General features: G+C 41.0%; 1 protein-coding gene across 12 annotated transcripts in view; it reads left to right on the plus strand.

The window, feature by feature from the left end:
• TTBK2 (tau tubulin kinase 2) overlaps window positions 1-16881 on the plus strand; it is a 142513-nt gene that overhangs the window by 117344 nt on the left and 8288 nt on the right. For all 12 annotated transcript variants that reach the window (XM_023619152.2, XM_070238425.1, XM_070238459.1 and 9 more), the window contains 3 exons: window positions 786-997; window positions 2953-3541; window positions 14552-15825. In XM_023619152.2, coding sequence (XP_023474920.1) covers window positions 786-997; window positions 2953-3541; window positions 14552-15825 — 2075 coding nt within the window. The remainder of the gene's footprint in view (window positions 1-785; window positions 998-2952; window positions 3542-14551; window positions 15826-16881) is intronic.

Below are 16881 nucleotides of genomic sequence, written 5' to 3' on the forward strand. Positions count from 1 at the left end.
TGACTCTCTTTAGTGTTTTACTCATTAATTAATAATTGGTGGGAGTGCTGTAGACTGAGTTGGGGATTGGGGAAGCCTTCTTTCAGAGAAGACTGTCTTCTGCTTCTGCTTGGAATCCGAGTGCAGCCACAATTTGAGACAGTTGGGAATCCTTGAAGATCTCTAATCAAAATAGACATCCCACACTTCCCTCTCTCACCCTAGTCCTGGGGTAAGACAATTTCTCTGATAACTGTGCTGCTGTAGGCATCTGTCCTTAGGCAGCCCCAGCCCTCTGGGCTGCCTCATGCTCAGCCTCCTTCTGCTTTACCCAGCTCCATATTGTTCTAGCTCCAGGTTCTCTTGTTTTTGTTTGTTTTTTAGAGAGGGAATGAGACTGGGTCTTCAGGCTTGGCAACCTCTCTTACCAGAGTCTTGTGAGACCACTTAAGTCTCAGAGAAAATGTCCTTTCTAGGTTTTAGTTTTAGTTTAGTGGAATGGGGTCCTGCAAGCATCTAGTTAGACATAATATGAAAAGCCACGGTTGTTAAACATTTTTAGACTGTTTATCTTTGTACCAAAAATATAAAAAACAAATAATACTGAAATTGAGAATAAGTTAAGAAAACTCATCTAATAGAGAGTTAATAGACAAGGATGTAATGAAGTAAACTAGCCCAAATATCCTAATCTTCTGAAAACACATCCCAGTCAGTTGCTTATATTATTTTGAAAGACTTCAGTGATTCCTACCACATGTAGTAACTGGAATGTTTTTCATGGTTTTCTGTTATAATTTGTCTAGGCTGCTACTGAAGAGGAGAACAGCCATGGTCAACCAAATGGCATTCTGAATGCTCCAAGCATTGGTTCACCAATTCGTGTTCGCTCAGAGATTACTCAGCCAGACAGAGATGTGCCATTGGTGCGAAAGTTACGTTCCATCCACAGCTTTGAGCTGGAAAAACGTCTGACACTGGAGCCAAAGCCAGATACTGACAAGTTTCTTGAGATCTGGTATAAAATAGTTTTTCTTTTTTTAAAGCTGCTAAGATACTATTATTGTTGTTATTTATATCTATTACATAAAGTCTTTCAAATAAGAAATACTTGCATTTTTGTAGCACTGTTTTGATTAAGCTCTCATCTTTATCCGTGTTTTTAATTATCATCCTGATTCTTAATGTGAATTGTCTTCTGATACTGTTACAAGTTCTGTAGTATAGCCTTTGGCTTTGGGACCTGAGCAGTGGAAGCTGGTAGCTTCATAATACCAGGTACAAGTTAAATGAACATTTTGAAGTGATTTTCTCTTTTATTGGAATAGAGGAGAGACAGTGTAGAATTGGATAGGGCATGGTAAAGATGGCGTTAGGCAAAAATAAGGGGAGTACAGGAACGAGGGAAAAAAGTAATTTATACAGAAGGGACAGGCAGTTCGATTAAGTTTAATGAAGCCTTCTATGGGTAGGTGCTATAGGAAAAATAGACATGAGTAAGTTTACCATTCTATCTAGAAAGGAAAGATGGAACTTTAGAGAACTATACATAGGTAATGACTATTTGTAGTTCATGGATATAAGGCCCATTATTTCCAAATTTTGATAACAGAAGACAGAAATGAAACTTTAAAAAAGAATTTAAGATATATTTATGAATTATAGAAGGCTTCAGTAATATTAAAACCTGAGCCACTTTAATAATAGTCACACCCTTCAATGTACATCTCCTGTGGCTCCTGTTGGCAGTGAAGTACTAGGTTGGAAGGACCATGTATTTGACTAACATGTGGTTACTGTGTCTGAAGATAATGCCGCCCCTTCTGGCCTAGTCCAGTCTAGCTTCCATTTTAAACACTCCTCTATATATGTGTATTCTTCCTCACATGGTAATCATTCAAGTCTCATGGCTATGTGGGGTAAGCTGTGTCTACATATTGATATGATCAAAAGGGTGGACTAGCGTTAGGGCAGTGTTTAAACATTTTGAGTTGTGGCTAAGACTTGGAATAAATATAAAAGTGCAATAGGGATAAAAGCTTAGTTTGGTGAAGAATTAGTCTAACGAAAGAAAAAGAATGGAACTAAAAGAGTCTATGCTGAGGGAAGAGCTGAGAGAGAAAACAGTATTGAGAACAGAAGTAATCCAAGAAAATGAACTCAAGCCAGAACTTAGAATGAATTGGGAACAGCTGAAGGAATAGAAGCACCTAATTACAAACTTAAGGAAAAAGTTTATTGCTTAAACTGCCTTCATGCAGATGAGATTAGTTCTCAGAAGCCAGTGCAGCCAAATACCACCAATCACACTATTGCCTGCCCCTCAGCCAGCAGAGGGGTTTGTGTACAATGTCAACTGCATTTTAATCCAACACAACTGAAAGTATACCCTGAAGCTTCCCCAAAAACACCATCATCCTCCCCCCGCCCCCACCACGTGTAAAGCTCTGTGTGCATAGGCCTGGGCCTGGTTGAACAGGTAGAGTACCTTCTCTTCTCAAAAGCTCTGCCTTTGGAAGAGTTTACTTGAAGGAGTATGCATTTACATACATCTCTGAAGACAAAACAAACACAGAAAGTATTTGCCTTCTGTACACCAGCTTCTTCATTTCCTTTTGTAGGGCTTCTGGTGAGGCAAAAGCCCATTGGGTAAGTTGTCCCTGAGTCCTTCAGAGAGCAGAGGGCAGTGGGACTCAGTTGGCAGAGCAGAGGTGAGATGGATCCTGCGGTCAGCCCACTTAGGCTTCTCTCCCACCCTGCAGCAGGAGAGCTGTCTTCCTCCTGTGGGCTCCGTTTTCCAAAGCAGGATCCTGACAGGTTGAGAAGGGCATTATCAACCTGTGAAACTTTCCTTATGCTTTATTCGAATTTTTTCTCTCATCTCTGTGTGAATATTGCTTCTGTATAGAGCTGATGGGTCATGTAATAAATATTTCCCAGGACAGTTGAGTAATTTTTCTCTGTTTTCTTAAGCCTGGAGAAAATGCAGAAAGATTCCAGTGCAGGAAAGGAATCTATTCTCCCTGCTCTGCTTCATAAGCCTTGTGTTCCTGCTGTGTCTCGCACTGACCACATCTGGCACTTTGATGAGGAATATCTTCCAGATGCTTCCAAGCCTGCCTCTGCCAACACCGCTGAGCAGGCAGATGGCGTTGGCAGCAATGGATTTATAGCTGTTAACCTGAGCTCCTGCAAGCAGGAGGTTGATTCCAAAGAATGGGTGATTGTGGACAAGGAGCAGGACCTTCGGGATTTTAGGACAAATGAGGCTTTAGGCTGTAAAACAACTGGAAGCCCTTCCGATGAGGAGCCTGAAGTACTTCAAGTCCTGGAGGAATCGCCTCAAGATGAAAAGCTCCGATTGGGTCCTTGGGCAGAAAACAATCATTTAAAGAAGGAAACCTCAGGTGTGATCTTAGCACTTTCTGGGGAGTGCCCTGCCACTGCTGCTTCCGAACAATATACGGACAGGCTAGAACTCCAGGCGGGAGCTGCTAGTCAGTTTATTGCGGTGACACCCACAAGTCCAATGGAGGCTCAAGCAGAAGGACCCCTTACAGCGGTAAGAGATTTGTTCCTGTCATTTTTCTCTCTTGTCCACTCAAGGTGCTGTTAAGAAAGGACCAACAGTTGGTCAACTAAGATTGTTTAGCGGAAGCCTAAGTTTGGCAAATGGGTATAGGGAGTGATGTCTGGACTAACTTCTATAGTCAGTCTTCCAATACGAAATTTCTCAGAGTGAGATTTCCTGTCAGGATAGCAACTCAGTATACAAAATGTTATTATAACCTAATTTCAGAATAACATTTATTATTAGACCACAAGAACTATCCATCTGTGTGTGTGTGTATATATATGATTTTTTTAAATTTATAATTCTAGAGATTTTGTATCTCTACATTATAAATATGGGAAGGAAAGAATATATTTAACCATTCACGGTTTATTCTTTATACTGTACACTGTTGCTTGGCCTAATTATTTTTTTCTTTCTTTTTCATAACCTCCACCTGGAAATTTCGCGTGTTTTACATTCCTCTTAAACAATAGTTTTCTAGCTTTGACGTCTGTTGTTTAAAATATAGAGTTCTAGCCTCACTTCTGGAATTTCTGCTTCAGTAGGTTGGGATGGAGTGAGCCCAGGAATCTGCGTTTTAACAAGCGGCTGAAGGCAGTTGTAATACAGGTCTTCTGCAAAGGAACATTTTGAGGAAACTCTCTGTTTACTCTCAGTTTGGGCATTCAGCTACAGACACCTGTTACTCTCTTGTTATCAGTAAGCAACAGTGCCCTCTGTGACTGTGTGAGTAGCAGGAGCCCCAGAAAAGCCAGATATGGAGGCAGTAAGGAACTGTGTACACAAATCCTGGGCACTAGCACACGTGTCCTTATGTGGTGGGAGCACCAGGTTTCCTGAAATTCCATAATCACCTGGCAGCCTCTTCCAACTCAACAGGAACGTTGTTACCCAAGCTGAAATGTTTTCTATTGGAACACAATTCTTCATGCAGGTGTAAAACAGTGACAAAAGATGATAAAATTTGTGTACAGCTCTGTAGGAGTTTACCTGCACTTCAAAATAAGAAAATAAATGCCTGCCTCTTTCTTATTAGAGTTAGTTGATCTTTCCTTCTTTCCCAAGACTGCTTTGTACAGTTATACAGGTTGTTCACTGCATAAAGTGGCTTAGCCAAAGGAACAAGTTAGAGCTGAAATCTAGCCCAAACTTTGTTAGCCAAACTGTGCACCTTTGTGCGGGACTGTTTCCTCTTTGAGAGCATCCTTTTCCAAACTTGTACAGAGGTCCTGTGTGGGCTAGAGGCAGGTCCTACCACCTCCCTCCCTTCCCTGTATCCCTTTTTTCACCTCACCTTTTCTCTTTCCATCTATTCCCTCTTTCCACCTTCCAAGATTCAGTTTCTTTTTTTTTTTTTTTGAGGAAGATTAGCCCTGAGCTAATATTTGCCGCCAGTCCTCCTCTTTGTGCTGAGCAAGATTGACCCTGAGCTGACATCCATGCCCATCTTCCTCTACTTTATATGTGGGACGCCTGCCACAGCATGGTGTGCCAAGCGGTGCCATGTCTGCACCTGGGATCCAAACTGGCGAACCCTGGGCTGCCAAAGTGGAACGTGTGCACCTGACTTCTGCGCCACTGGGCCGGCCCCCCCAGATTTAGTTTCTTCTTTTCTTTGACTGTTATGCTATGTACTCACTGTTGTTCAAGCATTTTTCCAACAGCATCTAGTATTCATAAAGGCTTTCTAAGGCTTGGCTCCATTTCTCCTAATATCTTTTGCCTTCTTCCATCAATACTGTCCTATCCACAAAGATTATTTTCATGATTCTCTTACACTGTCTGCAACATTTTCCCCATCAAGTTGTTGAAAGACTTATATTCCTATATTTGATAAGTTTGACTTTATTTTCAGACATTTTTAAATAAAAATATTTTTCTTAACTGAAAGTCTCTAAAGACACGTCACTGGTATTCTCATGTCTAAGTTTAAGTTACCATTTCCTTCATTTTAGGGGCTTGGGATAAAAATAGATTTCTCTTGAGTCTCTTCTTGAGGCCTAAATCCAGAGTTTACTTTTGGAAAGCAGATGTTATTAGCTCCCTGACTTACTGCAGATACATTAAATAGAGAGGACTGCCAATTAGTCTCTCCACATCTCTTGCAGCTCTGATTATATGCTGTAGCTTGAATGATATGATAAACCATATTACCGTTCTATCTGAATATTTCAACTTAAGACATATTCTGATAGGAAACAGTTTCTTAGTTTGTATCTTTTCCACTCAGGCTTGTTTCTTTTTTATGATCATATGAAGGGAAAATGTACTGATATCTGAAAATATGTAGGAACCATAAACATAGGCAAAGCAGAAGTTTATCTGTCTTACAAATACGGTTGGCATGTTAAATTAACTGATGAGAACTTCAGCACTTTTTAGTTCCTAGTGCGTATTTGTGAGCCTTCAGTGTTTCCTTTATCCATATACATGAAACCATTGATTAGTAAAGAGCATGTATAATTTTTTTAGATAATCTATTTTGAAAGATGGATAAATTTCTAGATTGCAAAGAAATTAGTTGGGGTTATTTTTGGAAGTTAGATTTTTCCCAAGAGTAAACAGTAATGAAATCGGCCCACTATCAGTCATTTCTAAAAAGATGCTGGACAACATGGACTTAGAGAGAGTAAAATAAGACCAAGCTTGTCTTATAGGAGAAATATTAAATTATGTTTTGATTAGCAAATAGAGAGACAGAAGTAAGCTGACATAAACGAACAAGTACAGAGAAGAAAAAGAAGTTAAAATAACTTGAACTGCTTCCAAAGAGGTCTAACTATTGGTCCAGAATGGTACTAACTGCAGGAAAGAATGTGACCAGTTTTATGTGACGTTGGGTAATCACTGTTGATAGGGGAAGGGTTGGACTTGAACAGTAACGTAGAAATGGAAGGGTTGTTCCTTACAGAATATCATGGCAAATTGTACCAAGTGATCTCTTGGTTCTAGATGGTCCTTTAGAAAGCCAATGCTACATTTTAGTATTACCTTTGGAAACAGTGTGTGTGACTGGGAGATAATAATACCACCTATATGTTACCTATTCCTCTGTAACGAATTACCCCAAATTTAGCAGCTTTAAACAACAAACAGTTATCATTTCACACTGTTTCTGAGGGTTAGGAATGCAGCAGTGGCTTAGTCTGATGGTTCTGGCTCAGGGTCTTCAAGAGGTTGCTGTCAAACTGGCAGCCAGGGTGAAATCATCATAAGGTTTGAGATGGAAAGATCTCTGTCTAAACTCACTCAGTGGCTGTTGGCAGGCTTCAGTTTCCCACTGGCTGTTGGCCAGAGTCTTCATCTCCTCACCATGTGGGCCTTTCCGTACTTGACATGGCAACTGGCTTTCCCAGTGAGTGAGGAGAGAAAGAGACAGATGGGAAGGGAGGTGGTAGAGAGAACACACCTCCACCAAGATAGAAGCCACAGTCTTTTATAACCTAATCTCAGAAGGGGCGTACCATCACTTCTGCCATATTTTATTGGTCACACAGACCAACCCTGCTATAGTGTGGGAGGAACTATACAAGGGCATGAATACCAGAGGGCAAAGGTCATTGGGGGCATCTTAGAGACTGGCTACCATATTATCTTACATTTATGTTCTATGGAATACTTCCGTATTTGATCCTAACAGCAGCTCTATGGAGCGAGCAGGGGGAATATTGTTGCCCCTTTTCGCACTGATGGCCCCAAGCCCCAGGACAGTAGGTGATCTGCAAAGAGTCAGATGGCTGGTAGACTAGGCTGTGTTCTGTCACTCATCCCAGCCTTCTGTTCCTCACACCAGGGGACTGTCAAAATACTCAAGAACTTTCCTCACTGACTTGTTTCTTAGCGATTGAGAAGAAGAAAGGGGGTTAAAATAAAGCACATAGAGGGAGCAGGACAAAGAGGCAGAGTCACATAATTTTTTTGTAGTTTGCCTGTTAGTCAGCATCTATTAAGACAATTCCTCTGTCTGTATTTACAGGAGTACTAACACCAGTATTCCAAAATTCAGATCACCGGTTGATCGCATTGTCTTAATTCTATTGCTTTTCTTCCTTCAGTTCTATTAAGTGTCTGCCTAGTTCCAGGCTTTATGCTGTATCTCAGGGATGAACAGTTTACACCAACCTGTCAGGTTGGCAGTGAAGGGCTCATCTAAACAGTTACCTTGAAAGCATGAAGTGATCATGAAAGCATGAAGTGGAGCTGTGTACACAAATCAGGATACAGATAAAGCTGCCTAGGACTGAGGAGTGCGATATTGGGTGTTTTTATTTTCTGAACTTTTCTTTATTTTCTAATTTTTTTGCCCATGGTGAAGATACATTACTTTCATAACTGGGGAGGAAAGAAAAATTAAAAATCTTTCTGGGAAGGTTAAGGAGCACTTCAAAAATAAGAGGACTTTGAAGGATGAGTAAGTTTGCTAGATGCAGGGGTGTCAGGTAAAGAACACAGCATGTGCAAAGGCACAGAGGCTTGAACCACCAGAGTGCAGAGAATTTAAATAAGTGATCCAGAATGTTAGGGCAAAGGAGAGAGGCCAAAGACAGGCTGCAAAAAGTAAGGCGATAAAGTGCCTTGGCCTGCCATGCTGAGATGTGTGGGCTGTGGGAAAAGACACTGTGCCAAGATTGAGGGAGGGGAGTAATAGCTCTTTGGGAGGCATGTAGGGGAGAACAGGTCCGGGCAGCAGCCAGTGAGGAGGCTTTGGCGTTAGTCCAAGCAAATATGATGAGAGCTGGAACTGTGAAAATTGCGGTGAAAACTTGAGTGGCACAGCTTATTTGAGATAGTAGCTTCATGTGGCTTTCCCAGTGAGATGTGTCCCACTGAATATCTGGAGCCCTTCTGACAGCTCAGGGTGACTGTACGAAAGCTCATGGAGTTACTCAGAGCCTCCATTGAAAAAGGAGTGATCCATGTAATGTATTAATACATGTATGCCTTAATAATGAGAAAAGGGAAAGACTTTTTGGATTGATTGCAACCTGGTTAACTTCTTGAAATGGATTTCTTTTTAAAAGATTTTATTTTTCCTTTTTCTCCCCAAAGTCCCCCGGTACACAGTTGTATATTTTAGTTGTGGGTCCTTCTAGTTGTGGCATGTGGAACACCGCCTCAGCATGGCCATGTCCACACCCAGGATCTGAACCAGCGAAATCCTGGGCCGCTGAAGCAGAGCACACAAACTTAACCACTCGGCCACAGGGCCAGCCCCTTGAAATGGATTTTGCAGAGTTGAATGTGTGTACATTGACTGGGGAGCTGCCATATGTCCTCTATCTGACCATGATTCTTATTTTTGATCTGGAAAATTGGTTATTATAATTATAGAAAAGTTTTGTTTCTATGAGAGTACATCCCTGGAATTATATATGATGGTATAATTCAATCTATGAACAGTCAGAAAAGACCAGAGATTGGATGGACTGATGGGAAGTAAAAACAGCCCATTGTCAAGTGTTCAATCCACGGACTGGACTGTCCCTTGGGAGAGGCTTCATGGAGGGAACCCAGGCATCCAGTGGGTTGATTCTTTCACTAGTGTAGTCCACGTTTATTGTTAACCACTCAGCCGTGGGGCCGGCCCTAGCTTTTACTTTTCATTTACTTAGGTCTTGAGGCTTCAGGCTTTCAGTTTTACCCACCTCTGTAGCAAAGACTGCCATTCCTCACCCCTGCCAGCCCCCATATCCATCCATATAAGCCAAAGCACAATAAAACAGTATCTTCAGCAAAAGGAACCGATGTAAGAGCGGTCACAGTAATAGAGGGTTAAAGAGTGAGAGAGTGGAAATTCCCTTAGCATGTATGGCTCTTAATATTCAAATGTTACCACTGCTGTGTACTCTCTGTATAGAAGGAAAAACTTGGTACATAAAAACGTGGGTCAATAATAGTGTTTTAGTTTTATTCATAGTTTTCAACACTTGTACAAAGTATTATATAAAGATGCTTTTGAAAATTTTTATTGAAGTCGGGGCTGGCCCCACGGCCAAGTGGTTAAGGTCATGAGCTCCGCTTCGGTGGCCCAGGGTTTTGCTGGTTCAGATCCTGGGCATGGACGCGGCACCACTCATCAAGCCATGCTGAGATGGCATCCCACATGCCGCAACTGGAAGGACCCACAACTAAAAAATTTACAACTATGTACTGGGGGGATTTGGTGAGAAAAAGCAAAAAGAAGAAAAGAAGATTGGCAACAGCTGTTAGCTCAGGTGCCAATCTAAAAATTAAAAAAATTTTATTGAAGTCATATTGGTTTATAACATCGTGTAATTTCAGGTGTACATTATTATATATCAGTTTCTCTATAGACTGCATCATGTTCACCACCGTAGTGTAGTTTTTATCCATCACCATACATAAGTGCCCCTCTACCCCTTTTGCCCTCCTCACACCCCCTTCCCCTCTGGTAGCCACTAATCTGTTCTCTTTATCCATGTGTTTCTTTATTAAAGATGCTTTTAAAAAAAGAAGTCTATAGTGGAATTTGGCCCAAAGAAATTCGAATGGTTAGAATTAGGTTTTTGTTGGTGGTGGTGTTGTTTTTTAATGTTTTATTTTTTCCTTCTCCCCAAAGCCCCCCAATACATAGTTGTATATTTTAGTTGTGGGTCCTTCTGGTTGGGCCATGTGGGATGCTGCCTAAGCATGGCTTGATGAGCGGTCCTAGGTCCGTACCCAGGATCCAAACTGGCAAAACCCCGGGCCGCCAAAGCAGAGTGCATGAACCTACCCACTCAGCCACGGGGCCGGCCCCAGAATTTAGTTTTTGTAATAGGCTGGGAATTTGTTCCTATAACTCAGTTAGTTATTCTTGGCTATAATAAGAACTAATAAATTATTGTATTACCTATATGTCTTCTAAATTATTTGTCAAAAAACTAAAATGAGTTACAGATATTTTGTGTATCACATACCTTTCATTTGGAAAAGAGGCTATTTGGTATAAATGTTGAATTTCCCAAAATTTTTATTATCTCAATAGCATTACTATCTTTGAATGAAAGAAAAGTAAAACAATAATTTGTAAGTTAAAATGCAAATAATAGTTGGTTTGCAGTTTATTGTCTCTTGCTATGTGACCAGTTCTAAACGTGGGGTAACTATAAAATAATGAGGCTACTTTATCTGAACTAGAAAGTAGTGAGACTGATGTTAGTCAAACTTAGTACTAGGCATCATAAAAATAACAAAATATGAAAGAAATGGAAAATATCGAGATCAGTTTCTAATTCTGTAGAGAGGTGCACCTGACACAATTAGAGAATAGAAGAAAGGAAATGATTGAATTCATGCCTTGATGAAATGTTTGTAAATTATAGAAATTAAAGGTGTAAAAGATGGGGGCTGGCCCAGTGATGTAGTGGTTAAGTCTGTACGCTCTGCTTCGGCAGCCCGGAGTTCGCAGGTTTGGATCCCAGGCGTGGACTTACACACTGTTCATCAAGCCATGCTGTGGTGGCATCCCACAAACAAAATAGAGGAAGATTGGGACAGATATTAGCTCAGGGACAGTCTTCCTCAAGCAAAAAGAGGAAGATGGGCAATGGATATTAGCTCAAGGCCAGTCTTCCTCACCAAAAAAAAAAAAAAGATGTAAAAGATACATATGGCTTACTGGCAGATCATTAATTTAGTTTATTTGTAGAGTGTCCCAAATATGGGAATTACTTTTGTGTCTTTATAGTCTAAGGTTAAGAAAGCTATTTTCAGCTGTACTTCGAATTAGCTTTTTCTTCTCAGTATTCAGCTATTGATTTTTGGTTTTTCTCCTTTTTTCTTGTGAGATAATGTTTTTGCAGACTCGGTTTCCCAGACTTCATTCGAGAGTGTGTAGTGCCTATCAGTAGGCTGTGCTATGCTGTGCATGACTTCCAAAGTCCTGAAGTCCTGTCCCTGACTTTTTTTTACCGTGTTTTTCCTCGTTTGTGAAATTTATGTTAATAATAGTACCAGGCAGCTATGAAATGAAATTAGTAAAAATGATTTTAGGAATATTTTATAAATTTAAAGTGCTTTGGAAATATTATATGACAGTAATTTATGCACAGTTTATCATAATTACTCAGAAGTTTTTCAAGAAAATAAATTCTGTCTGGTGGTTCATATATGTTTTCTATATACAAGATTCTCACCTCTTTTTTCATATCACACATATACCTACATTTCTTTCTTTTTTTTTTTTTGAGGAAGATTAGCCCTGAGCTAACTGCTGGCAATCCTCCTCTTTTCACTGAGGAAGACTGGCCCTGAGCTAATATCTGTGCCCATCTTCCTCTACTTTATATGTGGGATGCCTACCACAGCATGGCTTTTGCCAAGCGGTGCCATGCCGGGATCCGAACTGGTGAACCCCAGGCCACCGAAGTGGAACGTGTGCTCTTAACCACTGTGCCACTAGGCCGGCCCCACACCTACATTTCTGTCCCGAATCTACAATGAGTAAGCTCAGAAGTGCGTTGATTCCCTAGCTTCCATCTCAGAAGACCAGTAGAGTGTTATTTTTGTAAACACTGCTGAGTTCATTTTGGCTGATGTACTTGGAATTGCATATAGTAATGAAGTGACTTTTGGTTTATTTTGAATATAGGTATAGTTACCTCCCTTGTTATTTGGTATTTAATATAATTTCACATCTGCTTTTCTTACCACCGTCACTCTTGGGTTTTAAGAAGTAAATTTTGGGGGGCTGGCCCCGTGGCCGAGTGGTTAGGTTCGCGTGCTCCGCTGCAGGCGGCCCAGCGTTTCGTTGGTTCGGATCCTGGGCGCGGACATGGCACTGCTCATCAAACCACGCTGAGGCAGCGTCCCACATGCCACAACTAGAGGAACCCACAACGAGAAATATACAACTATGTACTGGGGGGCTTTGGGGAGAAAAAGGAAAAAATAAAATCTTAAAAAAAAAAAAAAAAAAGAAGTAAATTTTTGGGCTGGCCCCGTGGCTAAGTGGTTAAGTTCACTCACTCAGTTTCGGTGGCCCAGGGTTTTGCCAGTTCGGATCATGGGCGCAGACATGGCACTGCTCATCAAGCCATGCTGAGGCAGCATCCCACATACCACAACTAGAAGGACCCACAACTAAAATATACAACTATATATTGGGGGGATTTGGGGAGAAAAAGCGAAAAAATAAAAGAAGATTGACAACAGTTGTTAGCTCAGGTGCCAGTCTTTAAAAAAAAAAAAAGTGGGCTGGCCTGGTGGCGCAGCAGTTAAGTGTGCACGTTCCACTTTGGTGGCCCAGGGTTCACTGGTTCGGATCCCGGGTGCGGACATGGTGCCGCTTGGCAAAAGCCATGCTGTGGTAGACGTCCCACATATAAAGTAGAGTAAGATGGGCACGATGTTAGCTCAGGACGAGTCTTCCTCAGAAAAAAAGAGGAGGATTGGCAGCAGTTAGGGCTAATCTTCCTCAAAAAATAAATAAATTTTGAAGTAAATAACTATAAATTTTAAGTTTCAATATCATTTTAAAAATGTATCAGAAAATTGCCATCTGCCTGAATACATTTTAGAATAATGAAAGAGAGATACACGTATGAGGTGACTTCCTAAAGGGCAACAGCACCAATAGGCTTTACTGCCTTTTCCCCAAGGTCATTATAGGTTTGGATTTATGGTAAGAATTTAGGTTTGAACCCAAACAGCCTGCTTTCGATTAACCTCAGGACACTGGTTCTATTCAGGAGCTATTCCAGGACATTAGTGAAGTATTTTCTCCATGGGTTGGACTTAGGACAAGCTTTACATGTCCTTGAACCTAACTGTGTTTCTGACACAGAGAAACAGATCTAAACAACTTATCTGACTCTGGAACCATACCAGTTTCTTAGTGTCTTTGGACTAAAAATGGAGTCTAAGCAAAATCTGCCATGACAGCTCCAAATTTATTTTGCTTTGAATTCTGACCAATTTCCATAGTTTTCCTAGAATTTAGTGGGCTTCATTAAGTGATTTGATTTCTCAAAAAGGGTTTTTTCCTTACTGGTTTACGTGGTTGACATTTTCTGCTTCCTTACATGTGACTTGTAACAAATGTGAAGATGTAGAAACTTTAGGTGTCTTAAGAAAGGACATTCTTATTAGCTATTGAATCTTATTAGCTATAGAATTGAAATAACCTCAGTGGAAGAATGGTAGAATTTCATTTATCATAGGCTTGACCTTAAAAAATTAGAGAAGATATGAAACATTAGTAAACATCTTTGTATGTCTTTGCTTATAGGAAGATATAATATTCTTAACATTGTTTGATTGATAGAATTTATGGGAAGCAACAAAATCCATGTAAATTTCGAGTTTTTTAACTTAGGATAATTTGCCAATACTTTTTTTCCTATAATCCTATATCTAGATTCTGCTAGGAAATAGCTGGCACACTCAAAGGGACTTGGAGAGAATTTAATGAAAGAAACTTTTTACAGATGTGTGAGTAGTTAAAAAAGCCAAAAGGACCAGAAATAGAGGGAGCCATTCCTATAATGAGTCCTGAGGGAGAAGGAAGAGGGGCTGTTAGCAGAAGCTGGTGAGAGTCATATCTGTGAACGAGGGACCATGCGACAGGAGCCATGGCCAGGAGTGGTAGAATGTAACCACCACCAAAGCTGCAGTCCCTCGGGGAGGAAGCAGAGAGAGTGAATACCCAGACCTTTCCCTCCTCCCGCTCTGATTCTGCGTTAGTGCTGCCCCTTGGGCAGACCCAGCCGGAAATCAGAAGGCAGGGGCGCCTGGAGAGTCAGTCTGTAGAAGCCAGTCTTCCAGAGCAGAGAGAACCTGGAGGGAGACTGTCCTGTGCACTTCCTGAGTCGGGGAACTTGAATGTCACGCACTTTTATTCAGAATTGTTCATTTTAAGTATGAGTTGAGCAGATCTGGTCAACATCTGTGTTGCTTTTATAAATTAGGATTTGAAGTGTTAAGTCTCAAATCATGCATCTTCGTTTATGTTCCACATTATTACATTTTAACTTTTTTCTCTTCTCTCTCCAGATTACAATTCCTAGACCTTCTGTGGCATCTACACAGTCGACCTCAGGAAGCTTTCACTATGGTCAGCAGCCAGAGAAGAAAGACCTTCAGCCTGTGGAGCCCACTGTGGAACTCTACTCTCCAAGGGAGAACTTCTCTGGCTTGGTTGTGACAGAAGGCGAACCTCCTAGTGGAGGAAGCAGAACGGACTTTGGGCTTCAGATCGATCATATTGGTCATGACATGTTACCCAATGTTAGAGAGTGTGACAGATCCCAAGACCTGGGACCAAAAGACATTCCTGACCATAACAGACTGGCTGTGAGAGAGTGTGAGAGTCTCCCTGTGGAAACTGAAGGGAAGAGCACTCTTCTAGGCTCAGAGAATGAGGATGCAAAGTTAAGTAAAGGGCAGCATTATATGGAGATCTCCTCTCTGCCAGGAGACTTAGTACCTATGGAAAGGGACCACTCAGCTCCTACTGAACCTTTTGATGTGACAAAGACACAGACTTTCAGTGTGGTGCCAAATCAAGACAAAAATCATGAGATAATGAAGCTTCTAGCAGTTAGAACTTCAGAAATTTCTCCACGAGTCATTGACCCACATGTTGAAGGACACATAGGCCAGGTGGCAGCAATGCAAAAAAGTAAGTTATCTAAGGATGATGACATTAAGAGTGAAGACTTTCCAGGTCATCAAGGAGACCTCTCTACTTTTTTGCACCAAGAGGGTAAGAGAGAGAAAATTGTCCATAGAAATGGAGAACTATTTCCTTGTGTTTCAGAGAGTGAACCTTGTCCCCCATCCAGGAAAGATGTGGTTAGGTCATCCTTTGTAACCAGACACAGTCGAATCCCTGTTTTGGCACAAGAGATAGACTTAACTTTTGAATCATCCTCTCCAGTCTCTGCAAAAGAAAAGCTCCTCCAAAAGAAAGCTTACCAGCCAGACCTAGTCAAGCTTCTGGTGGAAAAAAGGCAACTCAAGTCTTTCCTTGGGGACCTCTCAAGTGCCTCTGATAAATTGCTAGAGGAGAGACTAGCCACCGTTCCTCCTCCCTTTTCTGAGGAGGAAGTCTTCACTCCCTTTTCAAGACTGGCTGTAGACTCGCATCTGAGCAGGTCAGCTGAAGACAGCTTTCTGTCACCCATCATCTCCCAGTCCAGAAAGAGCAAAATTCCAAGGCCAGTTTCATGGGTCAACACAGATCAAGTCAGTAGTTCAACTTCATCTCAGTTCTTGCCTCGGCCACCACCAGGAAAGCCACCCACGAGGCCTGGAGTAGAAGCCAGGTACTGCTGTGTGCTCTCGCTCTGCTAAGTGTATAACATTATTTCTGTGTCTGCTTGATTATAATGTGTCAGTGGTTTCATTTCTTTGTTGCCTACTTCTGATCATCTACTTCTTTCTCTGCCTTTCCCAAGCCTTATGGCACGGCATAGTAGAAGGGATTAGGTTAATCCAGGTTATTTCTTAGCTCTCCCACTTTCTAGCAGTGTGAAGCTCAGTTTCCTCATCTGTAAAATGGGTAAGACATTTGCCTTGTGGCTTGGGAAGTGAAATAAGGTAGTGTATGTCTAGAGTGCTTATTAGTATGCAACAAAGGTTACATCTCTTCCAGTCCCTTTTAACTAGATAGTAAATTTTCTAGCCTTGTCTAGTTAGAATCCCTTTATGACAGATGTCATTATGGTGTCAAATTCTAGTGAACAATACTAGTGTCCATAATTTGATGAATGGGCTCTGGTAACAGTGCTATTTACCTGAGTAGAATGAATTAAACAAATCCTATAGGAGATTTCCTAGGTCTGCTGATATATACCACCATATATAATAAAGATATTGCTTTAATATTTACTGGATGGTATACTTGTTTATTGAAATATTCTCATGTGTAGTTGACCATAAAGTGATTATATTTTGAAGAAGAGCGGAAAGTAAAATATTGGGAGGTGATGAATCAATTAAGAGTGCTTTTTTTGGAGCCATTACTCACTTTCAGAGTTGAATGGTCTAAACCCTTGGAGAAGAAAGAGAAAAAGGATGGTCTTTTAACAAAAACAAAGAGAAAATCAAAATACATTTACATGAAAACTGTAGCCTGTTCTAGATAGTATAACAATAGGCCTCCACCTGTTATAAGGATTTCTGAAGTGTGTTAAGATGAGATTATATCTGTCTTATTACCCAGCAGAACTTGTTGCCCTTACCTAAAGTAAGTTTAGTTTTGACTTGCCCTAGGGTTTCAGGTTCAAGAGTAACTAAATGTTGGATCTGCAGTGCCCGTGGGACAGGACTCCCACAGGAAGAATGGTGATGAGTAAACAGCAGTCATTTAGCTGAGACAT

The sequence above is a fragment of the Equus caballus genome, chromosome 1, assembly GCF_041296265.1.
Source record: "Equus caballus isolate H_3958 breed thoroughbred chromosome 1, TB-T2T, whole genome shotgun sequence".
Taxonomy (NCBI): Eukaryota; Metazoa; Chordata; class Mammalia; order Perissodactyla; family Equidae; genus Equus; species Equus caballus.